At 43.7% G+C, this 26,121-nt stretch overlaps 1 protein-coding gene across 7 annotated transcripts in view; it reads right to left on the reverse strand.

Moving 5' to 3' along the window:
- CELF2 (CUGBP Elav-like family member 2) overlaps positions 1-26,121 on the reverse strand; it is a 485,873-nt gene that overhangs the window by 195,514 nt on the left and 264,238 nt on the right. For all 7 annotated transcript variants that reach the window (XM_030217226.1, XM_030217224.1, XM_030217223.1 and 4 more), the window contains exon 3: positions 25,068-25,150. In XM_030217226.1, coding sequence (XP_030073086.1) covers positions 25,068-25,150 — 83 coding nt within the window. The remainder of the gene's footprint in view (positions 1-25,067; positions 25,151-26,121) is intronic.

Raw genomic sequence — 26,121 nt, forward strand, 5'->3', positions numbered from 1 at the left:
CCACACGACTTATCTGTACACGTTGCTCAGAGTTCTCAAAGCGTGTGCCACGGTCGACTATGGCCAGAGTTTCGATCCTTCCTCAGGGTCCGTGGTGGATAGTTTTTACTGTTCTGGCATCCGGTACTGCCACGTTTATCCTACCGGATGCTAGAACAGTAAAAACTATCCGCCACGGACCCTGAGGAAGGATCGAAACTCTGGCCATAGTCGGCCGTGGCGCTTTGAGAACACTGAGCAATGTGTTACTAAGAAATGTACAGTGGCCTAATGGTTAGCGCAGCAGGCTGCGGACCCGGGGAACTAGGTTTGATTCCCGCTGCTGCCTAACGGTCAGCAGTGGTTTGAGATCCTGGAGAACAGGGATCAATGCCCTCTGCAGCTCAGTGTGACCCTGCACCAGTCACTTAACCCTCCCATTGCCCAACAGGGAATGTACTGCTACCTGTATAGAAAACTGTACATGTTAACCATTGTACACCTGTCTGAAGGCCTCAGTGGTACATCAAATGCGCTAAATAATACTAATGAAATATCTAAAAAGCACACATTAGAACATTCATCTAAATGCTTTTGCATAACTCAGCTTACCGTGTAGTTCACTACAAAAGGGAGGAAGTGAAAACCGGAGGCTTATGCAAGGGATTTTGAAGCACTCCGCTGAGAATAACCTCACTGCATTCGGACTGAGCTAATTTTCAACAGAGGGAGATGCCAGGCTCATTGCACCAGTTTCCACCCTGTCCTCCTGCCAATCTCTGCAAATTTGGACTGAATTGGGGAAAATTCCATGAGGATACACTGTCTCCTAGATAAACTGGCAGATACTGAACCACTGCTATCAAGAATTTCAGTCCCAGCTGAAAAGCACTAAAGAACCAGAGGACAGGAAATGAAGCTGAATGGAGGAGATTTTAAAAGCACAGAAAGGGTGGTGGATGCTTGGCATGCCCTCTGGGTGGAAGCAGTGGGGACAAAACAATGATGGAGGCATGGGAAATGCAGAGAATCTCATTTCCACTGAGGGCAAAATTTAAATGACTTTTACACTACAAAAAAAAAGAAGGGGTGTGTGGCGGGGTGGGGGTGGTGGTGGTGGGGGTAATCTGCACAGAGCACGAGAAACAGCTCTAATGGATTACCCTAATGGATGGTGAAGTGGCCTGAGAACTGGGTTCAATTCCCACTGCAGCTCCTTGTGACTCTGGGCATAGCCGCCGACAGGGAGGGCAGGGGGGACAAAATTCCCTGGCCACGGTGCCGCAGTCCCACCCGTCCTCCGTCGTCGACCGTCTGCCCCCTGCATTGAAATCGCAGTCTCACCTCCGTGAAAGCAGCGCTGCAGGCAGCAGAACGCCTCCCTTCGGGCCGTCCTTCCCTCCCTGTGTCCCGCCCTCGTCTGACGGAACTTCCGTGAGGGCGGGACACAAGGAGGGAAGGAGGGCCGGAGGCGTTCTGCTGCCTGCAGCGCTGCTTTCACGGAGGTGAGACTGCGATTTCAATGCAGGGGGCTCGGCCCGGTGGCGGACGGAGGGGGGGAGCGGCGGCGGTGACCTCGGGGTGGGGTGGAGGGAGGGGAGTGGTGACCTCGGGGGGGGGGGGGGGCGGAGCGGCGGGGGCGGCCTTGCCCCGGGCCCAGTATCTCGGCAGCCCTGACTCTGGGCAACTCACCTAACCGTGTATAAAATATGTAAACCGATTTGATTATAACCACAGAAAGGCAGTATATCAAATCCCATCCCTTTTCCCTTACTGGGCAGACTGGATGGGCCATAATAGTCTTTCACTGGTCTTATTTAGCAAGTAAGTATTATTGTCTGTATCTTGCTTTCTAAATGTTGCAGGAAATTAATGGCTTAAGTTAGTGGTTCCCAAACCTGGTCCTGGAGGCACCCTAGCCAGTCAGGTTTTCAAGATATCCACAGTGAACATTCACGAGAGAGATTTGCATGCAACTCCCACACGCAAATCTCTCTCATGAACATTCATTGTTGATATCCTAAAAATCTGACTGGCTGGGGTGCCTCCTCCAGGACCAGGTTTGTGAAATCACTGGTTTAAGTAAAAGATATGGCGTGTATGATCTGCATTTGGTTGGGGGGGGGGGAGGGAGGTGAGGAGGACCTTCCCCAGAAGAGAGAAGCTCCACTGGCTACCGATCAAAGAGCGTATCGAATTCAAAGTCTGTGCACTAACCCACAAGATCGTTTACGGGGGATGCTCCAGTTTATCTGTTCAGCCTGAATGACCTCCCTCCAAGAAGCCGTCCCGTACTTATCTACATCTCCACTATCCTAACTGCAAGAATGTACCGTACAAATTGCTCTTCGCCTCCTCTTTTTGCTTTACGAGTCCAGGACACTGGAATGCTCTGCCATCCGCATTAAGGGAAACTACCGACCATGCCCTGTTTAAGAAACTCCCCAAGACTCATCTATGTGATAAAACCTTCTCAGCTGTTCCTTAACTTCCTGCCGTCCCTCCTTGGCTTCCCCTGTTGTTTCCCCCCTCCCCAGATGTGCTTTCTTCTCTGTTCCGCCCTTGCATTTGTTTGATGTTCATTCTTTATAAATTGTTAGCCACATAGAGCCTGCTATGTTGGGAATATGTGGGATATAAATGTTCTACTTAAATAAATAATGTTGACCAATCTTGACAGTTTCATAATCTATACTTTCAGCCTAAAAGGAACCAGCCTTGATGGAGATGTGAAATTGTCTTGGAGAAGAAGCCCTTTGAGCCTCAGCCTTTTGGTGAACGTACAGGAGGATGCGACCTGGAGGGAATGATTGATGCAAATTTCTTGGTAGACAATATTGCAGGCTGCCATGCTGTTTGATTACGAGTCTTGGAATTACTCAACATTTCCATAACTCTAAACCAATATACACCTGTTTTCCCACTGTGATGTGAAGGCACAACTTAATTTAACAGAAACCCTGCTGTGCAAAATGTCTCATTAAATACCGAGCCAGTTCGGTAATTTAAAGATACAGCACCAACCTTTGAACACAGTTACCTTTGTGTTATGAAATTAATAGGACATTAGTGATGTAACTCCGCTATTCGGCTTTAATTTTCTAACTGCAAAAACGGGGGAAAGAATTGAATCAAACAACGTGACACCAGCTGACATTTTAAGATGCCTCTGTTTTTAATCATTTCCATGTGGCTAAAAACCTATTTTAGATTGCCTTATTTTTCTAGTCCCCTTACAAATGTGCTGGTCCTGTGAGGAATTTTCCTGGGATAAATCAGCTCATTTCTGGTCCTCTCAGTTAGTGGTTGGTTTCCTCTCTGGCAAGACCCTGCTATTCATCTCATGCAGCTTTTTGTGTTGGCATTGAACCTGAGGTTTTAAGTTTCAGGTTTTGTGTCCCCATTTGCAAGTTAGTGTGGGTTTGTTAAAGGAAGCGGAGGAGGGGATAGAAGAGTAAAAACATCAACACTGGCATGCAGCCAAGACTCTTGCACACCATCAGACATCCATTGCTTTGCAAGCTGTTGGAAGTCTGTCCAATCTCTCATGCTCCTTTTCTGATCCAGGAAATATAACATAGTAACATAGTAGATGACGGCAGAAAAAGACCTGCACGGTCCATCCAGTCTGCCCAACAAGATAAACTCATATGTGCTACTTTTTGTGTATACCTCACCTTGATTTGTATCTGTCTTTTTCAGGGCACAGACCGTATAAGTCTGCCCAGCACTATCCCCGCCTCCCAACCACCAGTCCCGCCTCCCACCACCGGTTCTGGCACAGACCGTATAAGTCTGCCCAGCACTATCCCCGCCTCCCAACCACCAGTCCCGCCTCCCAACCACCGGCTCTGGCACAGACCGTATAAGTCTGCCCAGCACTATCCCCGCCTCCCAACCACCAGCCCCGCCTCCCAACCACCAGCTCTGGCACAGACCGTATAAGTCTGCCCAGCAACCTCCCCGCCTCCCGCCACCGGCTCTGCCACCCAATCTCGGCTAAGCTCCTGAGGATCCATTCCTTCTGAACAGGATTCCTTTATGTTTATCCCACGTGTGTTTGAATTCCGTTACCGTTTTCGTTTCCACCACCTCTCGCGGGAGGGCATTCCAAGCATCCACTACTCTCTCTGTGAAAAAATACTTCCTGACATTTTTTCTTGAGTCTGCCCCCCCCCCCCCCCTTTCAATCTCATTTCATGTCCTCTCGTTCTACTTTATGAAGAGAAGAAATAAGAATATAGCAATAATTAATACATACGTAGCCCAGTAGCATCCACCTTTGGTACTGAAGGATAGCTAACTGTAAAACATACATAAAACGTTTGTTAGGGATATCGGGGGAAAACATGACCCGGCTGTGGCCCTCAAAAACCAGAAGTGAAAATACCACTGGGGTGATCAGTCACTCTCCATCATGCTGTTCTCTCTTGTTCATTCATTTTCAATTTCTCTCTCTTTCTTCTGTGTCCTTCTTAACCTACCCTCCCTTTACCATTTCCCCCCCCTGCCTGTCTTTGCTGAACTGTCTTTACCCTTCTTTTGTCTTGTTCTCTTCCCCACCTCCATCCTGCTTCCCTTGGTAGTAAATTGGCTAGTTTCAAGGTAACAAAAGCAGTGATACTGAGCAAACTACCTAGGGCAGCCCAAGAGAAGATCAATTCACCCCGAGATCTAACACTCCCTAGTGTACACTGTCATGGTATAATTGCTTGTATAAATCACTAGCAATACAAGGGGGAAGAGTGCAATAATTAACTGGGCAGTTAAACACACAAGGTCATTAAGATTTCACCTCTCTCTTCTGACTTTTATTTCAGTTCCAGAATAATTATTGGCTCCGAATTTCTTCCTGTTTTTTTGCACAGCAGCTATTGTTAATTCAGTTAATGAGGCTGTGGCTGTGCACCTCCCCGCCAAATCCTTACGACACCTCTGTTCTACTATCCATACTGTGCACCCCCTCACCCAATCCTTATGACACCTCTGTTCCACTATCCACACTTTGAATGGGGTGGGCTCGGCCTTGAAACATTACACCTATACTGTTTCCCCAAAACTGCTGAAAAGTATGTCAAAACAGCTGCAAACTAGGCCAAAACATTTCACAGGATCCCACAGTCATTCACAGCAGATGGCAAACCTCATCCATTTAAAAGAATAACACCTCTTAGTGGAATCTTTCCTGGAAGCCAGCAAGACCCGGGAGACACCCTCCAAAAGACCTAAAGGAAGCGAATTCTAGGCTCTCAACATCCAGGCTCTGAGAGCCAGAGACTAGAGGCTGGGCTGTAGAAGCGACCCCTCGTTCTGAGTGACGAGGGTCGGAAAACACTTCAATCTCCACGGTTCTTCAGAAGACAACTCCAGAAGAAGATGGAACCAAATCTGATGTGGCCAGTACGGCTAAATGAGGATCATGGTTCCGCAGTCTTGCTTGAGTTTCAGCAAAGTGTTCCCCACAAGAGGTATGGGATTCCCCAATTTAGGAGAAAGGCATCTGATGCTAGTCTGCCTTGGGCCTGAAGCCTGGAACAGAACTAAGGGACCTTGTGGTTCAGATGAATGGCAAAGAGATCCACTGAGGGAGTGCCCCACGCTCAGAAGATCTCACGGGCTATGCCCATATTCAACAACCACTCATGAAGTTACATTACCCTGCTCAGACTGTCGGCCAGATTGTTGTTTACGCCTGCCAGATAAGTGGCTTGGAGAAACATGCCGTGACAGCGCACCCAAAGCCACATCTGGACGGCTTCCTGACACAGAGGGCGAGATCCGGTGCTTGTTGGTGTAGTACATCACAACCTGATTGTCTGTTTGCCTCAGGGGTCGCGGTAAATCTCTGGTGTTGCAGTATAGTACTCTACAACGGAGAAATATAATACACGGATCTGGCAATCAAAATCCTTCGTTTATCCTCTGGCTTATAAAGACGCTGAGTAATAATAATAGCCTAGTTGTTGGCTGATGTAAATGATGCAAATCTGTACTATTTCCTGACAGTGTTAACAGTAGCCTGCAACCTTTACCTTGGAGGCAATATGATCTGCTGTTTCTGAGCTAGGAAAGGCAGTATCTCTGCTGCTTGCTGCAATGAATAGAGTTTTGCAAAGTAATGCAGCTTCAATCAATGCTTTTCAAGAACAATTTGTAAAGACTACTTCGTACTTCAGATGATCATGCCTTGCAAATTAAAAATGTTCAAGTGGTGAATTCTGCTCTAATGAAAGACAATATTATCTCAAGACGAAAGGTAGAAAATGAGACTTCTGAGACTCAGGGGTCCTTTTACTAAGATGCACTGAAAAATGGCCTGCGGTAGTGTAGACGCGTGTTTTGGGTGCGCACAGATTTTTCAGCGCACTTGCCGAAAATGGACATGCAGCGAAATGAAAATTGCCGCACGTCCATTTTGCATCTGAGACCTTACCACCAGCCGTCGACCTAGCGGTAAAATCTCACATGGTAATGACCTGCGCGCGTCCAAAAAATATAAATTATTTTTTTGGACGCACGTATTGGACGCGTGCCAAAAATGAAATTACCACAAGAGCCACGCAGTAGCCAGGCGGTAACTCCATTTTGGCTTACGCGGCTTAGTAAAAGGGCCCCTCAATCAGTTACTTTGGCTACCTTGATTGTAACTCTGGCACTTCCCTCAGATAGAGGGCTGGCTTCTTTTTATTTTCTGTAAGAAGCATGATATCCACCCCATCCTGGGAAGTTTGGTTAGGAACTATCCAGACCTAACCAAAGATACTCAGAGAAGGACACATTTTCTCCTTCTTAACCCTGGAGTGTTCAATTAGGAGCACATTTTTCCCTAAAATATCCTTGTAAATAGTTAAGAAAGCATACCATAAACAACCATCCTAATTATTAAACAATAGACTGAACATGAACAAGACAGAACCGATCTCTCAATACACGACTGACTAACCCACGGCTTTTAATGAACAAACACAATCACGTCTACCCTAATGTCAGTACCTATGCAATAACATAATGTTGATGTATTCTTCCACCATGTATGTTGATGTATTCTTCCACCATGTATGTTGATGTATTCTTCTACCATGTATGTCGATGTATTCTTCCACCATGTATGTTGATGTATTCTTCCACCATGTATGTTGATGTATTCTTCCACCATGTATGTCGATGTACTCTTCTACCATGTATGTCGATGTATTCTTCCACCATGTATGTCGATGTACTCTTCCACCATGTATGTCGATGTACTCTTCTACCATGTATGTCGATGTATTCTTCTACCATGTATGTCGATGTATTCTTCCACCATGTATGTCGATGTATTCTTCCACCATGTATGTCGATGTATTCTTCCACCATGTATGTCGATGTATTCTTCCACCATGTATGTCGATGTATTCTTCCACCATGTATGTCGATGTATTCTTCTACCATGTATGTCGATGTATTCTTCCACCATGTATGTCGATGTATTCTTCTACCATGTATGTCGATGTATTCTTCTACCATGTATGTTGATGTATTCTTCTACCATGTATGTTGATGTATTCTTCCACCATGTATGTCGATGTATTCTTCCACCATGTATGTCGATGTATTCTTCTACCATGTATGTTGATGTATTCTTCTACCATGTATGTCGATGTATTCTTCCACCATGTATGTCGATGTATTCTTCTACCATGTATGTCGATGTATTCTTCTACCATGTATGTCGATGTATTCTTCCACCATGTATGTTGATGTATTCTTCTACCATGTATGTCGATGTATTCTTCTACCATGTATGTCGATGTATTCTTCTACCATGTATGTCGATGTATTCTTCTACCATGTATGTCGATGTATTCTTCTACCATGTATGTCGATGTATTCTTCCACCATGTATGTTGATGTATTCTTCTACCATGTATGTCGATGTATTCTTCCACCATGTATGTCGATGTATTCTTCCACCATGTATGTCGATGTATTCTTCCACCATGTATGTCGATGTATTCTTCTACCATGTATGTTGATGTATTCTTCTACCATGTATGTCGATGTATTCTTCCACCATGTACGTACGCACCTGATGTCAACATAATTTGCAATTCTATGGACCGGAAATGGCAATCGCCACTACGGCAAATGTAAGCCAACATTGAGCCTGCAAATTGGTGGGAAAATGTGGGATACAAATGCTACAAATAAATAAATAAATAAATAAATAAATAAATAAGCTAAAGTCAGTCAAATATGTATTCTTTGATCCGTCTTGGCTGTCATCTTTCATTAGCAGTACGCAAATAGTTTCCAGTTCACTGGAGAGATCTGTAAGTTCAGGTTACACTTTTCCCTCGAGAGTTTCAGTGCTACTGTGTGCTTAATTATTGAATTACTAGTAAAGAAGGCCCGTTTCTCAGAGCAATGAAAAGGGCGCTAGCTTGTTTTGGAGGGGGGGGGGGGGGGGGGTGACTCACATATGGAGAGAGCAGGAGCATGGCCATCCAAATGGATTTCTTCTGTCAGCGCTGTTCGTGTTGTCGGTGCTGCAGTGTAAGTGAGCGGTTATGTCTTCATTGCTGCTGGCGCTCCGTTTCGTGCAGTGTCAGTGCTCCGCCCTCGTCGTCATCACTTAGTGATGCGAGGGCGGGCCACACACTGATGGGGAAAGCGGCTATCTCGACGCCTCAACTTCCGGTGGTGGCGTCATTTAAAACGTTGGGGTTGTGAATTATATAGATAGATATAATTTTCCTTTTGAACATTCCTCTTGTAAACCCTTCCGTCCCCCATAATGTCATGAACTTGATGCTTTGTAGTATTTGTTTTCTTTCTTACTAGTAATTTTTTTTTCTTAAAGTGTATGTTTTTCTTGATTCTGTAGAAGTGCTTATTGCTTGATTATATTCTCAAAAATTCAAATAAATATAAAGTTTAAAAAATTATACATGTATTTCCCATTCTGCAACTGGCCTAGCGGTTAGGGTGGTGGACTTTGGTCCTGGGGAACTGAGTTCAATTCCCACTTTAGGCACAGGCAGCTCCTTGTGACTCTGGGCAGGTCACTTAACCCTCCATTGCCCCATGTAAGCCGCATTGAGCCTGCCATGAGTGGGAAAGCGCAGGGTACAAATGTAACAAAAATAAAATAGATACTATTGAAGATTCTACATGGAATGTTGCTACTATTGGAGATTCTACATGGAATGTTGCTACTATTGGAGATTCTACATGGAATTTTGCTATTCCACTAGCAACATTCCATGTAGAAGGCTGCACAGGCTTCTGTTTCTGTGAGTCTGACGTCCTGCACAGGACGTCAGACTCACAGAAGCAGAAGCCTGCGCGGCCACATTGGTGATCTGCAAGGTCCGACTTCTACATGGAATGTTGCTAGTGGGACTCTGGGCAAGTCACTTAACCCTCCATTGCCCCATGTAAGCCACATTGAGCCTGCCATGAGTGGGAAAGTGCAGGGTACAAATGTAACAAAAATAAAATAGATACTATTGGAGATTCTACATGGAATGTTGCTACTATTGGAGATTCTACATGGAATGTTGCTATTCCACTAGCAACATTCCATGTAGAAGGCTGCGCAGGCTTCTGTTTCTGTGAGTCTGACGTCCTCCACTTTCTAGAAGGCTGCGCAGGCTTCTGTTTCTGTGAATCTCACAGAAGCAGAAGCCTGCGCGGCCACATTGGTGATCTGCAAAGGCCGACTTCTACACTTCTACATGGAATGTTGCTAGTGGAATAGCAACATTCCATGTAGAATCTCAAATAGTAGCAACAGTGGAGGAGTGGCCTAGTGGTTAGGGTGGTGGACTTTGGTCCTGGGGAACTGAGTTCGATTCCCACTTCAGGCACAGGCAGCTCCTTGTGACTCTGGGCAAGTCACTTAACCCTCCATTGCCCCATGTAAGCCGCATTGAGCCTGCCATGAGTGGGAAAGCACAGGGTACAAATGTAACAAAAATAAAATAGATACTATTGGAGATTCTACATGGAATGTTGCTACTATTGGAGATTCTACATGGAATGTTGCTATTCCACTAGCAACATTCCATGTAGAAGGCTGCACAGGCTTCTGTTTCTGTGAGTCTGACATCCTGCGTCAGACTCACAGAAGCAGAAGCCTGCGCGGCCACATTGAGTGGCCTAGTGGTTAGAGTGGTGGACCTTGGTCCTGGAGAACTGGGTTTGATTCCCACATTCCCACTTCAGGCACAGGCAGCTCCTTGTGACTCTGGGAAGTCACTTAACCCTCCATTGCCCCATGTAAGCCACATTGAGCCTGCCATGAGTGGGAAAGCGCGGGGTACAAATGCATCAAAAATAAAAAAATATGTATATTAAAAAAAAAAAAACGTTCTCATTGCCATTCACACCTGTCCTCAGGGTGTCCTGGTTATTACCTACACTCCCTATTAAAAAACGAATTTACATATATTAGATCACTAAAGGAAGAGTGATTAGGCCTCTCAGTGGAAACCACAGAACCAAAAAAGGCAAGTGATTATTTTAAACAGATGTAACTAGGTTTTAAATATTATTTCAAAGTGTCTATTTGCAGGTTGGCACACTGTCAAGACATGGCCAATGTCCATGGAAATTCATGTGTGTTTACAATAGCTTTGATTTTCCAAGTCATTCATATCTGCTGTGGTAACAAATGAAAAGGATCCCCTACCCTGTGAACAATTAGTTTGGCTTGCAACCCGACCTTAAACTACGAGAGATGGTGCTAAGACGCAACAAAGCTTTTCAATATGGAGTCAGCCCCTTCCACCCCCAAATTACACTCACCTAACTTTTCAGCAACATGGGTACCCAAAAGCATATAGTCAATCAACACATACTGTAAGTAAGTCTACTAAAGATAATGGTAAATACAACTTCACTTAATTTGGAAGATCACAGCCAGTTTGCAGATGGCCCTCTTCAAAGACTGCTACCGTTGCCCGGTAAAAGGCATTAATTGTAAAGTTTATCAGGTTATTTAATGGCCATATTTGGCAAGCACAGTGCAATCAGACATGATTAGTCTTTATTGTCCACCATGAACAATGGCTTCTCTTCTACCTCAACTCAACACAGCATGCCAGAGTGCAGATTATTGCCTTAAAATTAATGCCTGCCGCTGTAAATCTACCGCCTCCTTTCTTTCCGATTTTTCAGCTTCAGTCTCTGCAGATAAGCTCTCTCTTCACAGCCTTCTGCATGAAACACTACAGCAAGCTCATCTCTGTGCCGACTACATAAATCAGCTCAATTAGGTCCATAATAATGGCCAGAAACACAAATAGTTTTCAGGTGTTTTAAAATTTAATAATGAGGAGGAGTCTGTGGAATGCAAATCTGGTTTGTGAATTATTCATGGCTTGTTATCTGTCAAGCCAACCCCTGAACATCTTCCTAGCATTATTCACACTGTAGGTTCAATGGTGGGCAGAGTAAGGGAATGAGTGCTTGCCGTTTTTAATCAGACTATCAGAAATTCAACAATTTAAACCACAAATTAAGGAATGGACAATAATAATACAACCTCTAGCATAAGGTCATTTTAATCAGTGCTGAAAGGAGGAGTGGCCTAGTGGTTAGAGTGGTGGACTTTGGTCATGGGGAACTGGGTTCGACTCCCACTGCAGGCACAGGCAGCTCCTTGTGATTCTGGGCAAGTCACTTAACCCTCCATTGCCCCGGGTACAAATAAGGACCTGTATATAATATGTAAGCCGCACTGAACCTGCCATGAGTGGGAAAGCGCAGGGTACAAATGTAAGATTAATAAAAATATTTATCTTCCAGGCAAATGAAAATCTTATGGGTATATTTACAGCCCACTCCTTTAACTAATAAGACAGTCAATGGGAGGTGAGGGAGAAGTTACCATTGCTGAGCCTCCTAAACCAGTGCTGCCCAATCTTGTACCCAACATGACCCCCACTTAAACATGGCTCCAAAGATTAAGACAGACCTCCCCCCTCTTTCATCCCCCTTCCTCCACTCATCCGAAACATAAAAGACAGCAGCGGCAGCAGTCAATACAGGACCCTGGAGTGGCCTCCTGGTGGTTAGAGCACTAACCTTCATATCCAGAGATGGCCGGTTCAAATCCCACTGCTGCTCCTTGTGATCTTGGGCAAGTCACTTAACCCTCCATTAACTCAGGTACAAAATTAGATTACGAGCCCTCCAGGGACAGGGAAATAACTGAATGTAACTCACCTTGAGCTACTACTGAAAAAGGTGTGAGCAAAATCTAAATAAATGTGTACTCGCATTACATTCAGGTACACTGGGTATTTCTCTGTACCTGAGACAATGGAAGTCAAGACTACTACTACTAATCATTTCTATAGCGCTACTAGACGTACGCAGCGCTGTACACTTGAACATGAAGAGATTGTAAGCTCTGTCGAGCAGGGACTATCTAATTAGGACAAACAGGACAAACAAGAGATAAGGGAATATTAAAGTGAGGATGATAAAATAAGGGTTCTGAACAAGTGAACGAGAGTTAGGAGTTAAAAGCAGTATCAAAAAGGTGGGCTTTTAGCTTAGATTTGAAGACGGCCAGAGATGGAGCTTGACGTACTGGCCCAGGAAGACTATTCCAGGCATATGGTGCAGCAAGATAAAAGGACTGGGGTAAAATGGTAGAATTTCCTTTTTTGTATTAATAGCCACACATTAATTTTGCCATGGGGGGGGGGGGGGGCATTAAAATAGATTAGGTGTGAGCCCTTACCGCCACCTAGTTTGTAGCCGGTAAGGGTCCAAGTGCTAATCGTTAGCATTCAGCATTGTAGCTGCACTAACCGATTAGCAGAGAGCTTGCCCACTTTCCGTCCCAAACATGCCGTGAGCATTAAAAAAATAACTTATTTTTTATCATATGGGTAGTGCGCACATATCCCAAAATTACTGCGGGATGCCTCCGCGTGCCCCACAGTACGCCATTTTTTGCTGCAGTAATCATGCAATAGCGATTACCACAGCTTTGTAAAAGAGGTCCTAGTTAGATTATTTCACTTGATATACCACAATATGGGGAACCTGACATAGTGAATTACAATACTATATACATCAAAATAAGCAAAAGAAATATAAAAAAATATACAATAAAAATACAATATGGCAAAAATTAAAGGTAGAGAATAAAATACAGAATATAAAATATTAAAAATGAGTCATTATGGGGCTGGCTTTTCAAAGAAAAAAAAAAGTCCAAAGTGTGTGATAAAGCAGCATTAGGACAAATTTCTTCTCAAAATGTCCAAGTTGGTATTTTCAAAACCTGTTTTGCAGACATTTATCTATGCAATTCGCCTGCAGTGCATCCAAGTCACAAGGGGGTGTGACAGGGGCGTTTCTGATGCGGGATTAGGGCGGGTGTAGGGCATTCCTAACAGGTGAAGGATTTATAGCCATAATGGAACCAAAACGTCTAGGGCTAAACCTGTTTTTAGAACAAGTAAGGCACAAAAAGGTGACCTAAATGATCAGATGACCACTAAAGGCAATAAGGGATGATCCCCCCTTAAATCTGCCAGCGCTCAGTGACCCCCCCCCCTCCCACAACCCCAAAGATATGAATAAAAATAGTACTTACCAGCCTTTATGACAGATTCAGATGTTATAGCCAGTTCTATCAGAGCAGCATGCAGGTCCCTGGAGTAGTGTAGTGGTCAGTGCAGTGCACTATGGAGAAGGGGACCCAGGCCCTTATCTCACTCTACTTATCACACTTGTGGTGGAAACCATGAGCCCTCCAAAAATCACCAAAAAACCTACAGTATTCACATAAAGGAGACTTCCTCAGCCATAAGGGCTATTGTAGTGGTATATAGTTGGGGGCAGAGGGTTTTGGAGGGCTCAGCAGACAAGGTAAGGGAGCAAGGATGAGATGTATACCTGGGAGGTTTTATACGAGGTCCAGGTCCCCCAGGGTGCCCCCACTGCTCTCCTGGTATGTCTGTGTCGCCAGTCTACTAAGAATGCTGGCTCCTCCTACATCCCAATGGCTTGATTTTCTACGTTTTTCACTTGTACATTGTTTTTTTCAAAAGGCCCAAAAAGATAAATGCAGAGAGCAAAAAAAAAAAAAAAAAAAAATTTTGCATATGGCCATTAAAAACAGCAAAACAAAACATTTTGCTGTAGCATAAATGGCCATATTTCCTATTCGGATTTGGGACATTTAGCGCAAAACGTTCAAAGACCAACTTAGACGTCATATGAAAAAACAAAATGATGAGGAACCAGGAAATAAATGAAAAGAACAAAGTTTTCTTCAAAATCTTTCCTGTTCAAGGACACTGTTTACATCAATGACTCCCAAACTTATTCAGGGGGAACCTCAATTAGTCAAGTTTTCAGGATATCCACAATTAATGTGCATGAGATAAACTGCATCCTCTGTCCCCATTACACGGGGATTCATTTCATGCATATTTATTGTAGCAATCATGAAAACTTGACTGGTTGGGTGCCCCTCAGGATAGGTTTGGAAATGCAATCTAAATTATAGAAACTCAGATTATTACAAGCAATTTTTTAAAACATCAAAGCACCGATGTGGTATCACATCTCGTAGACTATGAAAGTGAATGTTGTAGCGGAAATAGCCTGAAAGGGTCCCATTGAGGGGCATAATCGAAAGGGACGCCCAAGTTTTTCTGAGGACGTCCTCGCGGGACGTCCCCATGAAGGGGCGGGAAAACCCGTATTAACGAAACAAGATGGACGTCCATCTTTCGTTTCGATAATACGGTCGGGGACGCCCAAATCTGGAAATTTAGGTCGACCTTAGAAATGGTTGTCCTTAGACTTGGTCGTTTCTGATTTTCGTCGATAATGGAAACTGAGGACATCCATCTCAGAAATGACCAAATCCAAGCCCTTTGGTCATGGGAGGAGCCAGCATTCGTAGTGCACTGGTCCCCCTGACATGCCAGGACACCAACCGGGCACCCTAGGGGGCACTGTAGTGGACTTCAGAAATTGCTCCTAGGTGAACAGCTCCCTTACCGTGTGTGCTGAGCCCACAAAAAAAAAAAAAAAAACCCCACTATCCACAACTGTACACCACTACCATAGCCCTTATGGGTGAAGGGGGGCATCTAGATGTGGGTACAGTGGGTTTCTAGTGGGTTTTGGAGGGCTCACATTTACCACCAGTGTAACAGGAGGGAGGGGATGGGCCTGGGTCCGCCTGCCTGAAGTGCACTGCACCCACTAAAACTGCTCTAGGGACCTGCATACTGCTGCGAGGGACCTGAGTAGGACATTTTAGGCTGGCATAGAGGCTGGAAAAAAAATTTGGAAGAACTTTTTTTGAGGGTGGGAGGGGTTAGTGACCACTGGAGGAGTAAGGGGAGGTCATCCCTGATTCCCTCCGGTGGTCATTTGGTCAGTTCGGGCATCTTTTCGTGGTTTGGTCGTAACAAAAAAGTACCAAGTTATCCAAGTGCTCGTCAGGGACACCCTTCTTTTTTTGATTATGGGTTGAAGACACCCATGTGTTAGACACGCCAAAGTCCCAGCTTCATTACGCCTCCGACACGCCCCCATGAACTTTGGTCGTCCCCGCGACGGAAAGCAGTTGGGGACGCCTAAAATCAGCTTTCGATTATGTCGATTTGGGTGACCCTGGGAGAAGGACGCCCATCTTCTGATTTGTGTCGAAAGATGGGCGTCCTCCTCTTTCAAAAATAAGCCTGATAGTCATGTATACTGTTGCCACTGAAAATAGTTTTTAAAAATTAAAATATGGAGAGCAGTAATAACATGCTCAGGCTATGACCAGTACCTATATCCAGTCCCTCATTCTGGACAGTTCATTATCTAAGGAATGTTCTAAATACACCAGCCGGCTGAGGGGAGATTTGATAGAGGTCTATAAAATAATGAGTGGAGTGGAACGGGTAGATGTGAAGCGTCTGTTTACGCTTTCCAAAAACACTAGGACTAGGGAGCATGCAATGAAGCTACAATGTAGTAAATTTAAAAACGAATTGGAGAAAATATTTCTTCACTCAACGTGTAATTAAACTCTGGAATTCGTTGGTAAAGGCAGTTAGCTTAGTGGAGTTTTAAAAAGGTTTGGACGGCTTCCTACAGAAAAAGTCTATAGATCATTATTAAACTAGTAAAAAAAGGCCCGTTTCTGGAGCCAATGAAACGAGCGCTAGCAAGGCTTTCCTGTGGCCCCCTCCCCACCAGTCGTCGATGTGGGTGAATTGCTCCGCCTCCGCCCTCAACGTCATAACGTTTGACACGAGGGCGGGGCCCAGAGAATGTGATTTTCGAGGCTTCAGAGCTTTGAACATACGAACCTTGGCTTCAGTGACGTCAGCAGCCAATAGAACGTTGAGGGTGAGTTTTATATATATATAGATGGACTTGGGGAAAATCCACTATTTCTGGGATTAGCAGTATAGAATGTTTTGTACTTTTTTGAGATCTTGCCAGGTATTTGTGACCTGGATCGGCCACTGTTGGAAACAAGATGCTGGGCTTGATGGACCTTTGGTCTTTCCCAGTATGGCAACACTTATGTACTTAGGATTCTGAATGGAGTCTTGCTACTCTTTAGGGTTCTAAATGGAATGTTGCTATACACTTTGAAACTCTGCATGGAATCTTGTTATTCTATAGAATTCTAGAATCTTGCTACTCTTTGGGGTTCTACATGGAATGTTAATATTATTTGGGTTTCTGCCAGGTACTTGTGACCTGGATTGGCCACTGTTGGAAACAAGATGCTGGGCTTGATGGACCTTTGGTCTGTCCCAGTATGGCAATACTTATGTACTTATGTTTTCTAATGAAGGATCTTGTCGCAGACAAGGTAGTGTCTGGGGACACAGTGCAAACTACGTAGACGTGAAAGACAGCAAGAAGAATAAGAACCCAAGGGCTGGTGCGTACCAGGCAATAATTGGGCAGTGCCATCGTGCGCTGCCTGGTTACCGCCGGGTTAGCAAGGGAGGCACTATCACCACCTCAATGTGTGGTGGTAAGCTCCCCGCTCACCCCAAAATGGTCACACGGCAAGTGCTTTACTTGCCGCACGGCCATTTCCTACAGAAAAGCAAGACCTACCTTTTACCCGTCGCGGTAAAAGGGGGCACACGCCAAAAACACGGATCGACACCAGCGCAGGCCCCCATTTTGCCACAGCTTGGTAAAAGGAGTCCACCAACTGAGATATTGCCTCTGGGACTGCTCGCCCACTTTCAACCTTCACCTGATAACAAGCAATGCATGCGTCTTTATTAAGTTATAATGCTAACAACTTAAACAGCTTAGACCATGTTAACGGGCTTCTGAGCGAGAGGCATGGGAAGAAAACAGAGCGTCTCGCAGATGGGAAAGCCTTTTAGCTGTAGCTACAAAGTCCACAAAACATCAAAATATACGCCGTAGGTGCACAATACAGTTGGATACCGAGAAGGATTTATGCAAAATGGGATAATGTCAAAGGCAAATTGTCCCATTTATGCACAAAAGGACTGATTGCCTGCACACAACTGGAATATGCATGAGGCATCCCTGTAGATGTAGAACATGTGGCAGGATGCTAGATGCTTAGCTACATCTGAGGCGATTATTAGATTTACGTCTGGCAGAAGAATCACGTGTGTGTTATTTTGGTATATTTTAAATGTTTGCTTTTAAAGCAGCAACACTAGCAACGTTTAAAAAAACCACACACACAAAAACCTTAGCAGACTGCAAAAGGACGTATGCCTATTACTTTTTTTTTTTTTTTACTCTGAATTCAATTTCAGATATCATAAGGAAAAATAAGTGCTTAAAAGCTGCTGAAAGCCTTTTCTGTCCAGCCACTCTTCTATTATAGATTCAAGTGAATTTGGCAGCTGTCCCTATGCTAACCCCCCTCATCGCAGCCCTGTGCAAGTATCACATTGACGCATGCAGTGTGCAGAAATAAATTTTACAAAGGGGAGAAGCAGAGGGCTTTTAAGGATTTGTTCAGAGATCTTTGCTCTTTCACATGGAGGCGAGTGTGTCAAAAAAGACTTCAGTGGAGGGCCAAGTGGCAGATACCCTGTCAACCTTCAATACCCTGTCTCTTCTCCTTCCTGCCACCCCCCTTTTGTTTTTCCTTTACTTTCTCTGGTGGCTTCTTTCTGGTAATATACACCCTGTGCAGAATCCTGAATTGTCTCTCTTGGAGCCCTGTATTAGTTACAATCAACCCAACCTTCTCACTCACTCATCTAATCCTCTCTTTCTCCCATTCCCATCCTGCTACTCTGTTTCAAATACTTTTCCTATCCTTAAAGCACCATTCTCTGCTACATCCTCCTCATCAGGGGGCCTGGCTAAGAGCTTGCTGCCACAGTTGTCATATAACAGCCAATCCCACTTTTGGTTGACTTATGCACACACAACTCAAACATGGCTGTCTCTTTCGTCATCTGCCTCCAGGGCTGAGGGGGTCGTAGCCAGCTCCTATGCCCAGGACTTCAATGACACAAGAAGCAACACATGTAAACTTTTCCTTGGCCTTTTGAATTCTAAAGACCATCGAACTGTCCAGATCTCCCAACAACAAAAACCCATATGACCATTCCATTGACATCTTACTATACACCGCCTTGAGTGAATTCCTTCAAAAAGGCGGTAAATAAATCCTAATAAATAAATAAATAAAATTTTTGTAACAATACCTCTTCAGTTTGCCTCCCTCCAAGAAGAAATAGCCTATCAAACTCAGAGCACAGCCTTTCAGGGTCTGGCACGACTCTCTGGAATGCATTAGCAAAGTGCTGATGAAAGAATTGCTCACATTTTAGGAAGAAGGTTATAGCAGTGCTTCCAACCCCGTCCTTGAGACACACCCAGTTAGGCTTTCAGGATTTCCACAATAAAGCTACATACAATGGAGTCGGGTCATGCGGTTCTCTTATATGCATATTCACTGTGAATATCCTGAAAACTTGACTGGCTGGGTGTGCTCTGAGGTCTGAGTTGAGAACTATTGTGTCAGAGCCCGAATTTTCAACCAAGCTATTCCCTACTCTCTGTTTCTTGTTGACCCTGTATGGTCATTTGAATATCCTTCCTTTAAAATTATTTGTTGGTTTTTGTTGTGATTTTGAAGTGTATATTATTTCTTAGATATTGTGCTTCTTTTTGATTATAATACAAATTTTATGCATTTTCTTGATTATGATAAAACAATTTTATTGGAGTATGATGTATATGACTTTCATCTATGTCTGGGTAAAGTATTTTATCGATTTTGAAAATGAACTCTACTTTTTGCTGTGTAACTTCCCTCTATCCCACAAGGAGAATGTTATTATGTTTATAATAACTTTATGCAGAATACAAAACATAGCATTACAATTAAGATTTGTACTCTATCCAGTCAAAATTTAGCCCATAGTGGCCAACGTAGTATCCGGCCAATGCCAGTGCCTGGTCAAGGCCCGGGGTTAATTTGTTATGTGCTAGACCAGTGTTTCCCCAAGTCCAGTCCTAGAGTACCCCTTGCCAGTCAGGTTTCAGGATACTCACAATGAATATGCATGAAAGAGATTTACATATAATGAAGGCAGTGTATGCAAATCAGGTTCGGATTTTATAACAATGTGCATAACTTAAACAATAGTGAGCAGATTGTAGGTGCACAACTCGCTAAGTGTATTCTGTAACGATATGCAACGAACTTCTAATGCACGAAAGGCAAAAAGTGGCGTGGTTATGGGTGGGGAAATGGGCGTTTTGTGGGTTTTCCGAAATTTAGGCACCTAGTTACAGAATATGGCCCAGTGCGCCTAAATCTACACGCTGGGATTTATGCCATGTTTTCATTGGTGTAAATGGGTGTACGCAGATTTAGGCGCTGAATATAGAGAATATGCGTAGTCGGCAGCGATTTCAGCACTGATTTTTTTAGGCAGCATGTATAGAACCTCCCCCTATGTATTTTTATAAAATGTCATCCATATACCCTGAAGAAACTTCGGGTAAAATGAGCTCACATATATTTAGACCTGCTTGGAAGCTGTTGTACCATCTACATAGATTTTATAAACAAATATACTACTTCTACTACTATTTAGCATTTCTATAGCGCTACAAGGCATAGGCAGCGCCGCACAAACATAGAAGAAAGACAGTCCCTGCTCAAAGAGCTTACAATCTAATAGACAAAAAATAAATAAAGTAAGCAAATCAATTAATGTGAACAGGAAGGAAGAGAGGAGGGTAGGTGGAGGCGAGTGGTTACAAGTGGTTACGAGTCAAAAGCAATGTTAAAGAGGTGGGCTTTCAGTCTAGATTTAAAGGTGGCCAAGGATGGGGCAAGACGTAGGGGCTCAGGAAGTTTATTCCAGGCGTAGGGTGCAGCGAGACAGAAGGCGCGAAGTCTGGAGTTGGCAGTAGTGGAGAAGGGAACAGATAAGAAGGATTTATCCATGGAGCGGAGTGCACGGGAAGGGGTGTAGGGAAGGACGAGTGTGGAGAGATACTGGGGAGCAGCAGAGTGAATACATTTATAGGTTAGTAGAAGAAGTTTGAACAGGATGCGAAAACGGATAGGGAGCCAGTGAAGGGTCTTGAGGAGAGGGGTAGTATGAGTAAAGCGACCCTGCTTGTGCAAGTCTGCTTGTGCTCTGCCAAAATTCCTATAAACAAACAAAAAAAAGTAGGTAAAAACCCTCACGATACCGTGAGATATGAAACAAAAATAATTGAGGAAAAACCAAGTGAGGATACCAAAAAAACACTTTATTGTATTAAAAAATGACCCGACACGGCCGTGTTTCAGCCCTAAGGCCTGCCTCAGGGGTCTTGAACAATCTCGGATGATCTACTGCATGGACATACACTGGTGAAATTTTATTTAACGAAGACTTCTTTGGTCTCCTCTCTTCTAGAATATCATATATTCAGTTACCAACTGATTTTGAAATGGCGATGCCAAAAAAATGCCTCCTCTCTTCTACAATATCGTATGTTCTGTTACCAACTAGGTTACTACTAGGTTTCAATTTGTCATTTCCAAGTTGACCTTATTTATCATATTTATGCTTGTATTTGGTCATTTTACTATTGTTATACTGTTAAAATCTAAGTTCTGTGTTAAACTGTACCCGCAGTAAGTACATAGCCTTAGGCAAATCTCATCATAAGGACAGTTAATAAATCCCAATCAATAAAAATCAAATAAGAGGATATTTTGACCATAAACTGGAATTATGTGTTTGGAAAAAAAAAAGCCTAGGGGAGTGGGAAGGGTAATGTTCAATGCATAATAGAGGGACATGTGTATTATTAGATAGGAGAATAATCCTTTGAAGGAGCACATTAAGAGGACCCACCAGTAAATACTGTTGGGATAATACACTGAGTAAAACACGAGTTATAAATATTGGAGTGTCATATAAAAGTTTATTGTTAATAGTTATGCATTGTACAGTAATTAGGATATAACAAAAGAGAGGGAACGAAGTACAAACTAAAGTCCAAACAAAAAAAAAAAAAACAGCACCACAGGCCTTTAAAAATGGAACACAGTTCTTTAATGAATGAGCCTTGACAAAAAGACCCGACACGGGCCGTGTTTCGGTGACTAGCACCTGCGTCAGGGGTCACAGTGGTGACGTGGAAAACTTGGGGAATAACTCGAATATATTCCTCTACAATATATTATTCCTTACCCCACGTCTCATATAGTAAAAGCTACAAAGCACCAAGGCACTTTCACTTTCTGTATCCAAATGGATACAGAAAGTGAAAGTGCCTTGTAGAGGAATATATTCGAGTTATTCCCCAAGTTTTCCACGTCATCACTGTGACCCCTGACGCAGGTGCTAGTCACCGAAACACGGCCTGTGTCGGGTCTTTTTGTCAAGGCTCATTCATTAAAGAACTGTGTTCCATTTTTAAAGGCCCGTGGTGCTGTTTTTTTTTTTTTTTTTGTACAGTAATTATACATGTACACATTATAGATATAGGAGTAGACAAGAAGGAAGGGATAGGGGAGAAAAGTTTGGAAAACATTGATGATGGACGTTTCAGGTTTAGTAATATGTACTAGACTTTGCTGTTATACGATTTATATTGACTGAGATGGAATTGCATACCATGTGATCTCATCAATAAAAAATTGTTGAAACACAAAAAAAAAGCCTAGGGAAGCAATAATCAAATTACCGACAGGCTTTGCACTAATAAAAGTGCGTGGAACACTCTTTCCTGACTAGGTGTGCATGCACAATAGTTTGCCCATCATGGAGATTCAAGTTGCCCATCATGGAGGCCAGGGCCCACTGATGGGAAACAGTGTGCCTTCTTTTCCTTGTACAAGCACACTGTTTCCAATGGCTGCACACTATTATTGGCAAATGACTAAACAGAATTTGTGTTACTTCTGCTCAATATTTTGTTTCGTAATGACATTCTGTGACATAGGACATGCCAGTGGTTCCCAAACCTGGTCCTGGAAGTCACCCCAGCCAGTCAGGTTATCCACAATGAGTATTCATGAGAGATTTGCATGCTCTGCCTCCTTGGTATTAAGGTTCTTTGCAAACATAAAGACCGTATCAGGTGACCAGATATGGAGTGACGAATTGCAGAAGCAAGTGAATTACTATTGTGAGTTCATATTTGATTCATGTACAGGAGCAGACAGACAGGGGTCGGGGTCTGCCCCCCCCCCCCCCCCCCGGGCACTAAGGGTCATGGGCTCCTAGTCATTTACCAAACGTGATTAAACTAAATGGAGGCTAGAGGACAGTGGATCCCCTTTTTTGCTGTGGGCCCTCAGGCACTGTCCTATTTTACCATTAGTCTTTCCACCACCACCATCCCCCCTTTCACGTAGAATTGTAACACATCTTAAAAAATAATAATAAAGTACTTGAGTTCTGTTTTAAGACAACTAGTTTCTCGTATGTAAGCTTGCAATACATATCCGCTGCAAAGTATTCCCAATGGAGGCTAGCAATCAAAGGTTGATGAAATCTTAGGAACACAATGTGAATCTATTCCAAGCATCCATGAGATCCCTACCCCCTCCTCATCTCTCTCCTACGTGCAAGTAAAAACAAACAAACAGATTTATGACTAGGGCAGGAAAGAAGTATCATTCATTCTGGGGCAAGACTGTCTGTCCATAAATTTAAAGAATTACATATACATTTCTTTTACAGAATGACTCTTGGGGGAGGGGGTGAGCTATTCCTTTCAAAATTCTGCTGCACAACTTATATTCTACCAGTGTTGCTATGCTCATATTAGCCCTCTCCTCAAGTCACTTCATTGGCTCTAGTGGCGTAGCTACAGGCGGGCCTGAGTGGGCCACAGCCCACCCGGTTTGGACTCAGGCCCACCCAAAATTGTGGCACTCTTGCTGTGGCTGGTGGGAATCCCCAAAGCCTAAAGATTTCCTCCTCCTCGGGCAGCCAATGCTCTTCCAAACGGCAGCTGGCACCACACACTGGCCCCTCTGCACATGCTCAATTTTCACCCGTGCAGAAGCACTGAGCATGTACGGACTATTGGCAGCGGCATCAGCTCAACTCAACTCAAGTGTTGCCAGCTGCTATTTGGAAGAGCACTGGCTGCCCGAGGAGGAGGAAATCTTCAGCTGGTGCAGGTATTTAATATTTTGTGTTTGAGGGTAGGAAGAGAGGCAGAATGCAGAGAGCAGAGCGGATAGGGGCAGGAAGGGACTGAATTCTGTGCCCATCCAATCCTATGGGCTCAGACCCACCCAAAATTGGCTGTCTGGCTACGCCTCTGATTGGCTCCCTATCTGTTTCCGCATTCAGGTTAAACTCCTCTTATTGACTTACAAGTGTGTTCACTTCGGAGCTCCTCAGTACTTCTCCACTCTTCTCTCTCCCTACACTCCGCCCCGGGAACTGTTCATTGGGTAAATCTCTCTTATCTGCACCCTTCTCCTCCACTGCTAACTCCAGACACCGTTCCTTTTATCTTGCTGCACCGTATGCCTGCAATAGATTTCCTGAATCAGTACATCAAGGTCCAGCTCTGGCCATCGTCAAATCTAGGCTAAAAGCCTACCTTTTTGAGGCTGCTTTTAACTCCTAACTCCTACTTACTTGTTCAGCACCCATGTCTGCTTTACCATTCTCACCTTAAGTAATTCCCTTATCCCTTATTTGTCCTTTTTGTCTGTCTTGATTAGACTGTGTAGGCTGCATATGTCTAGTAGCGCTATAGAAATAAATAGTAGTAGTAGTAGTCTTTGGAATTCCGCACAGAATCTTGCTACTCTTTGGGATTCCGCACAGAATCTTGCTACTCTTTGGATTCTGCACGGAATCTTGCTACTCTTTGGGATTCCGGAATCTTGCTACTCTTTGTCCTTATTTGTCCTGTTTGTCTGTCTTGATTAGACTGTGTAGGCTGCATACGTCTAGTAGCGCTATAGAAATAAATAGTAGTAGTAGTAGTCTTTGGAATTCCGCACAGAATCTTGCTACTCTTTGGGATTCCGCACAGAATCTTGCTACTCTTTGGGATTCCGGAACCTTGCTACTCTTTGGGATTCCGGAATCTTGCTACTCTTTGGGATTCCGGAACCTTGCTACTCTTTGGGATTCCGGAATCTTGCTACTCTTTGGGATTATCCTTATTTGTCGTGTTTGTCTGTCCTGATTATACTGTAAGCTCTGTCAAGCAGGGACTTCTACTACTACTCTTACATGTTCAGTGTACAGCACTACGAACGTCTAGTAGTGCTATAGAAATGATAGTAGTAGCAGTCCTTATAGCATTTTGCTTCTATTGGCCTTCCTCAAGGGCAGGAACCACTACTGAAGCACCTTATAACTGGCCAAGAGATGCAGCAGAGCCATTTGTTCAGTGCCAATGTCACTAGTCATTGCTGTGTCAGAGTCTTGTCCATTGAAAGCAATACGCCAGTGTCTAAGCCAATGCTCTTCCCACGTCTGTATTCCACTCTTGCACATCCTCAGAGGCTGAAGTTGCTTCAACAAAGGCGGCCACCACGTCCCCCCAAATCCAAGCTCAACTCAGAAAGTGACAATGTGATTTTGCACAAAAACATAAATAAAAGTACTCACCCCAGGTAAAGTTTTAATATTGTGCAGTGCATTCTGTGCCTCGAGTGCAGCTTTTCTTGTATAAAACGTTACGAAACAACAACCTGCGGGGAAAAATTAAAAGTTTTCAGATATTACTGTGAACATTTCTTCAGCGCACCATAGATAATGAAGCATGGCAGTGCAACCAGTGACCTGTGCTGGAGAACTTTCCACCATTTCAAACTGTGGCTTACTTTTGTTTTCCTTATCAGCAAGGAAGGAGGAAAATGACTGAATTTAGGACTGAAAGCACAAGAATTAATGAAGACAGAATTTGCTTCTTCCATTTAAGCATTGCAGATCACCAACCAGACAGTCACATTGTGATTAAAATTTTCCATGATGGCCAGAGCTTTGTTAATTATTTTTATTCCACAATTAAAGTCACACAATAGCTTATTACTGTATTACCTAAAGTATAATTAAATTATAACTTTCCTGTTAACTGTTGATGCAGGCTTTGGAAGTACTAGTGCACCCTTATATGGGTATTAGAATTTGGGACCTGCTGCGCTAATGACTCTGAAGAAGGATCCAACACAACAGTATGATAGTGACACACTGTCCTGACACAGTCCATTTTTTAAGAAGCACACTGGCCCTGGAGAAAGATGAAAGAGCTACTGAATATAAATATAAACCACCTTTATCTATTAGTGGAAAAGGTAAGAGCTACCCCCACCCCCCCCCCCCCAATAAACAACTTGTGGGGTTTTTTTCTTTTTTTTTTTAATCAGCTTACATAAAACATCTTTAAAATGTTACCTACAAGTCTTCAGAAATGAATAGTGCATGTTGGGATATATAGTTCCACCTTCCCTGATGGGGGAAACAGAAAATACAAACCCAGGCGGCCATAGAAATGGAATAAAAATGGAGGACAAGCAATATAGGTTTTCTGGTCATTCCTCCCAAAAAAAACTATTAATTTCACAAAGACATTATCTATATACAGTGGTGGAAATAAGTATTTGATCCCTTGCTGATTTTGTAAGTTTGCCCACTGACAAAGACATGAGCAGCCCATAATTGA

Source organism: Microcaecilia unicolor, chromosome 10 (genome assembly GCF_901765095.1).
Source record: "Microcaecilia unicolor chromosome 10, aMicUni1.1, whole genome shotgun sequence".
Classification (NCBI taxonomy): Eukaryota; Metazoa; Chordata; class Amphibia; order Gymnophiona; family Siphonopidae; genus Microcaecilia; species Microcaecilia unicolor.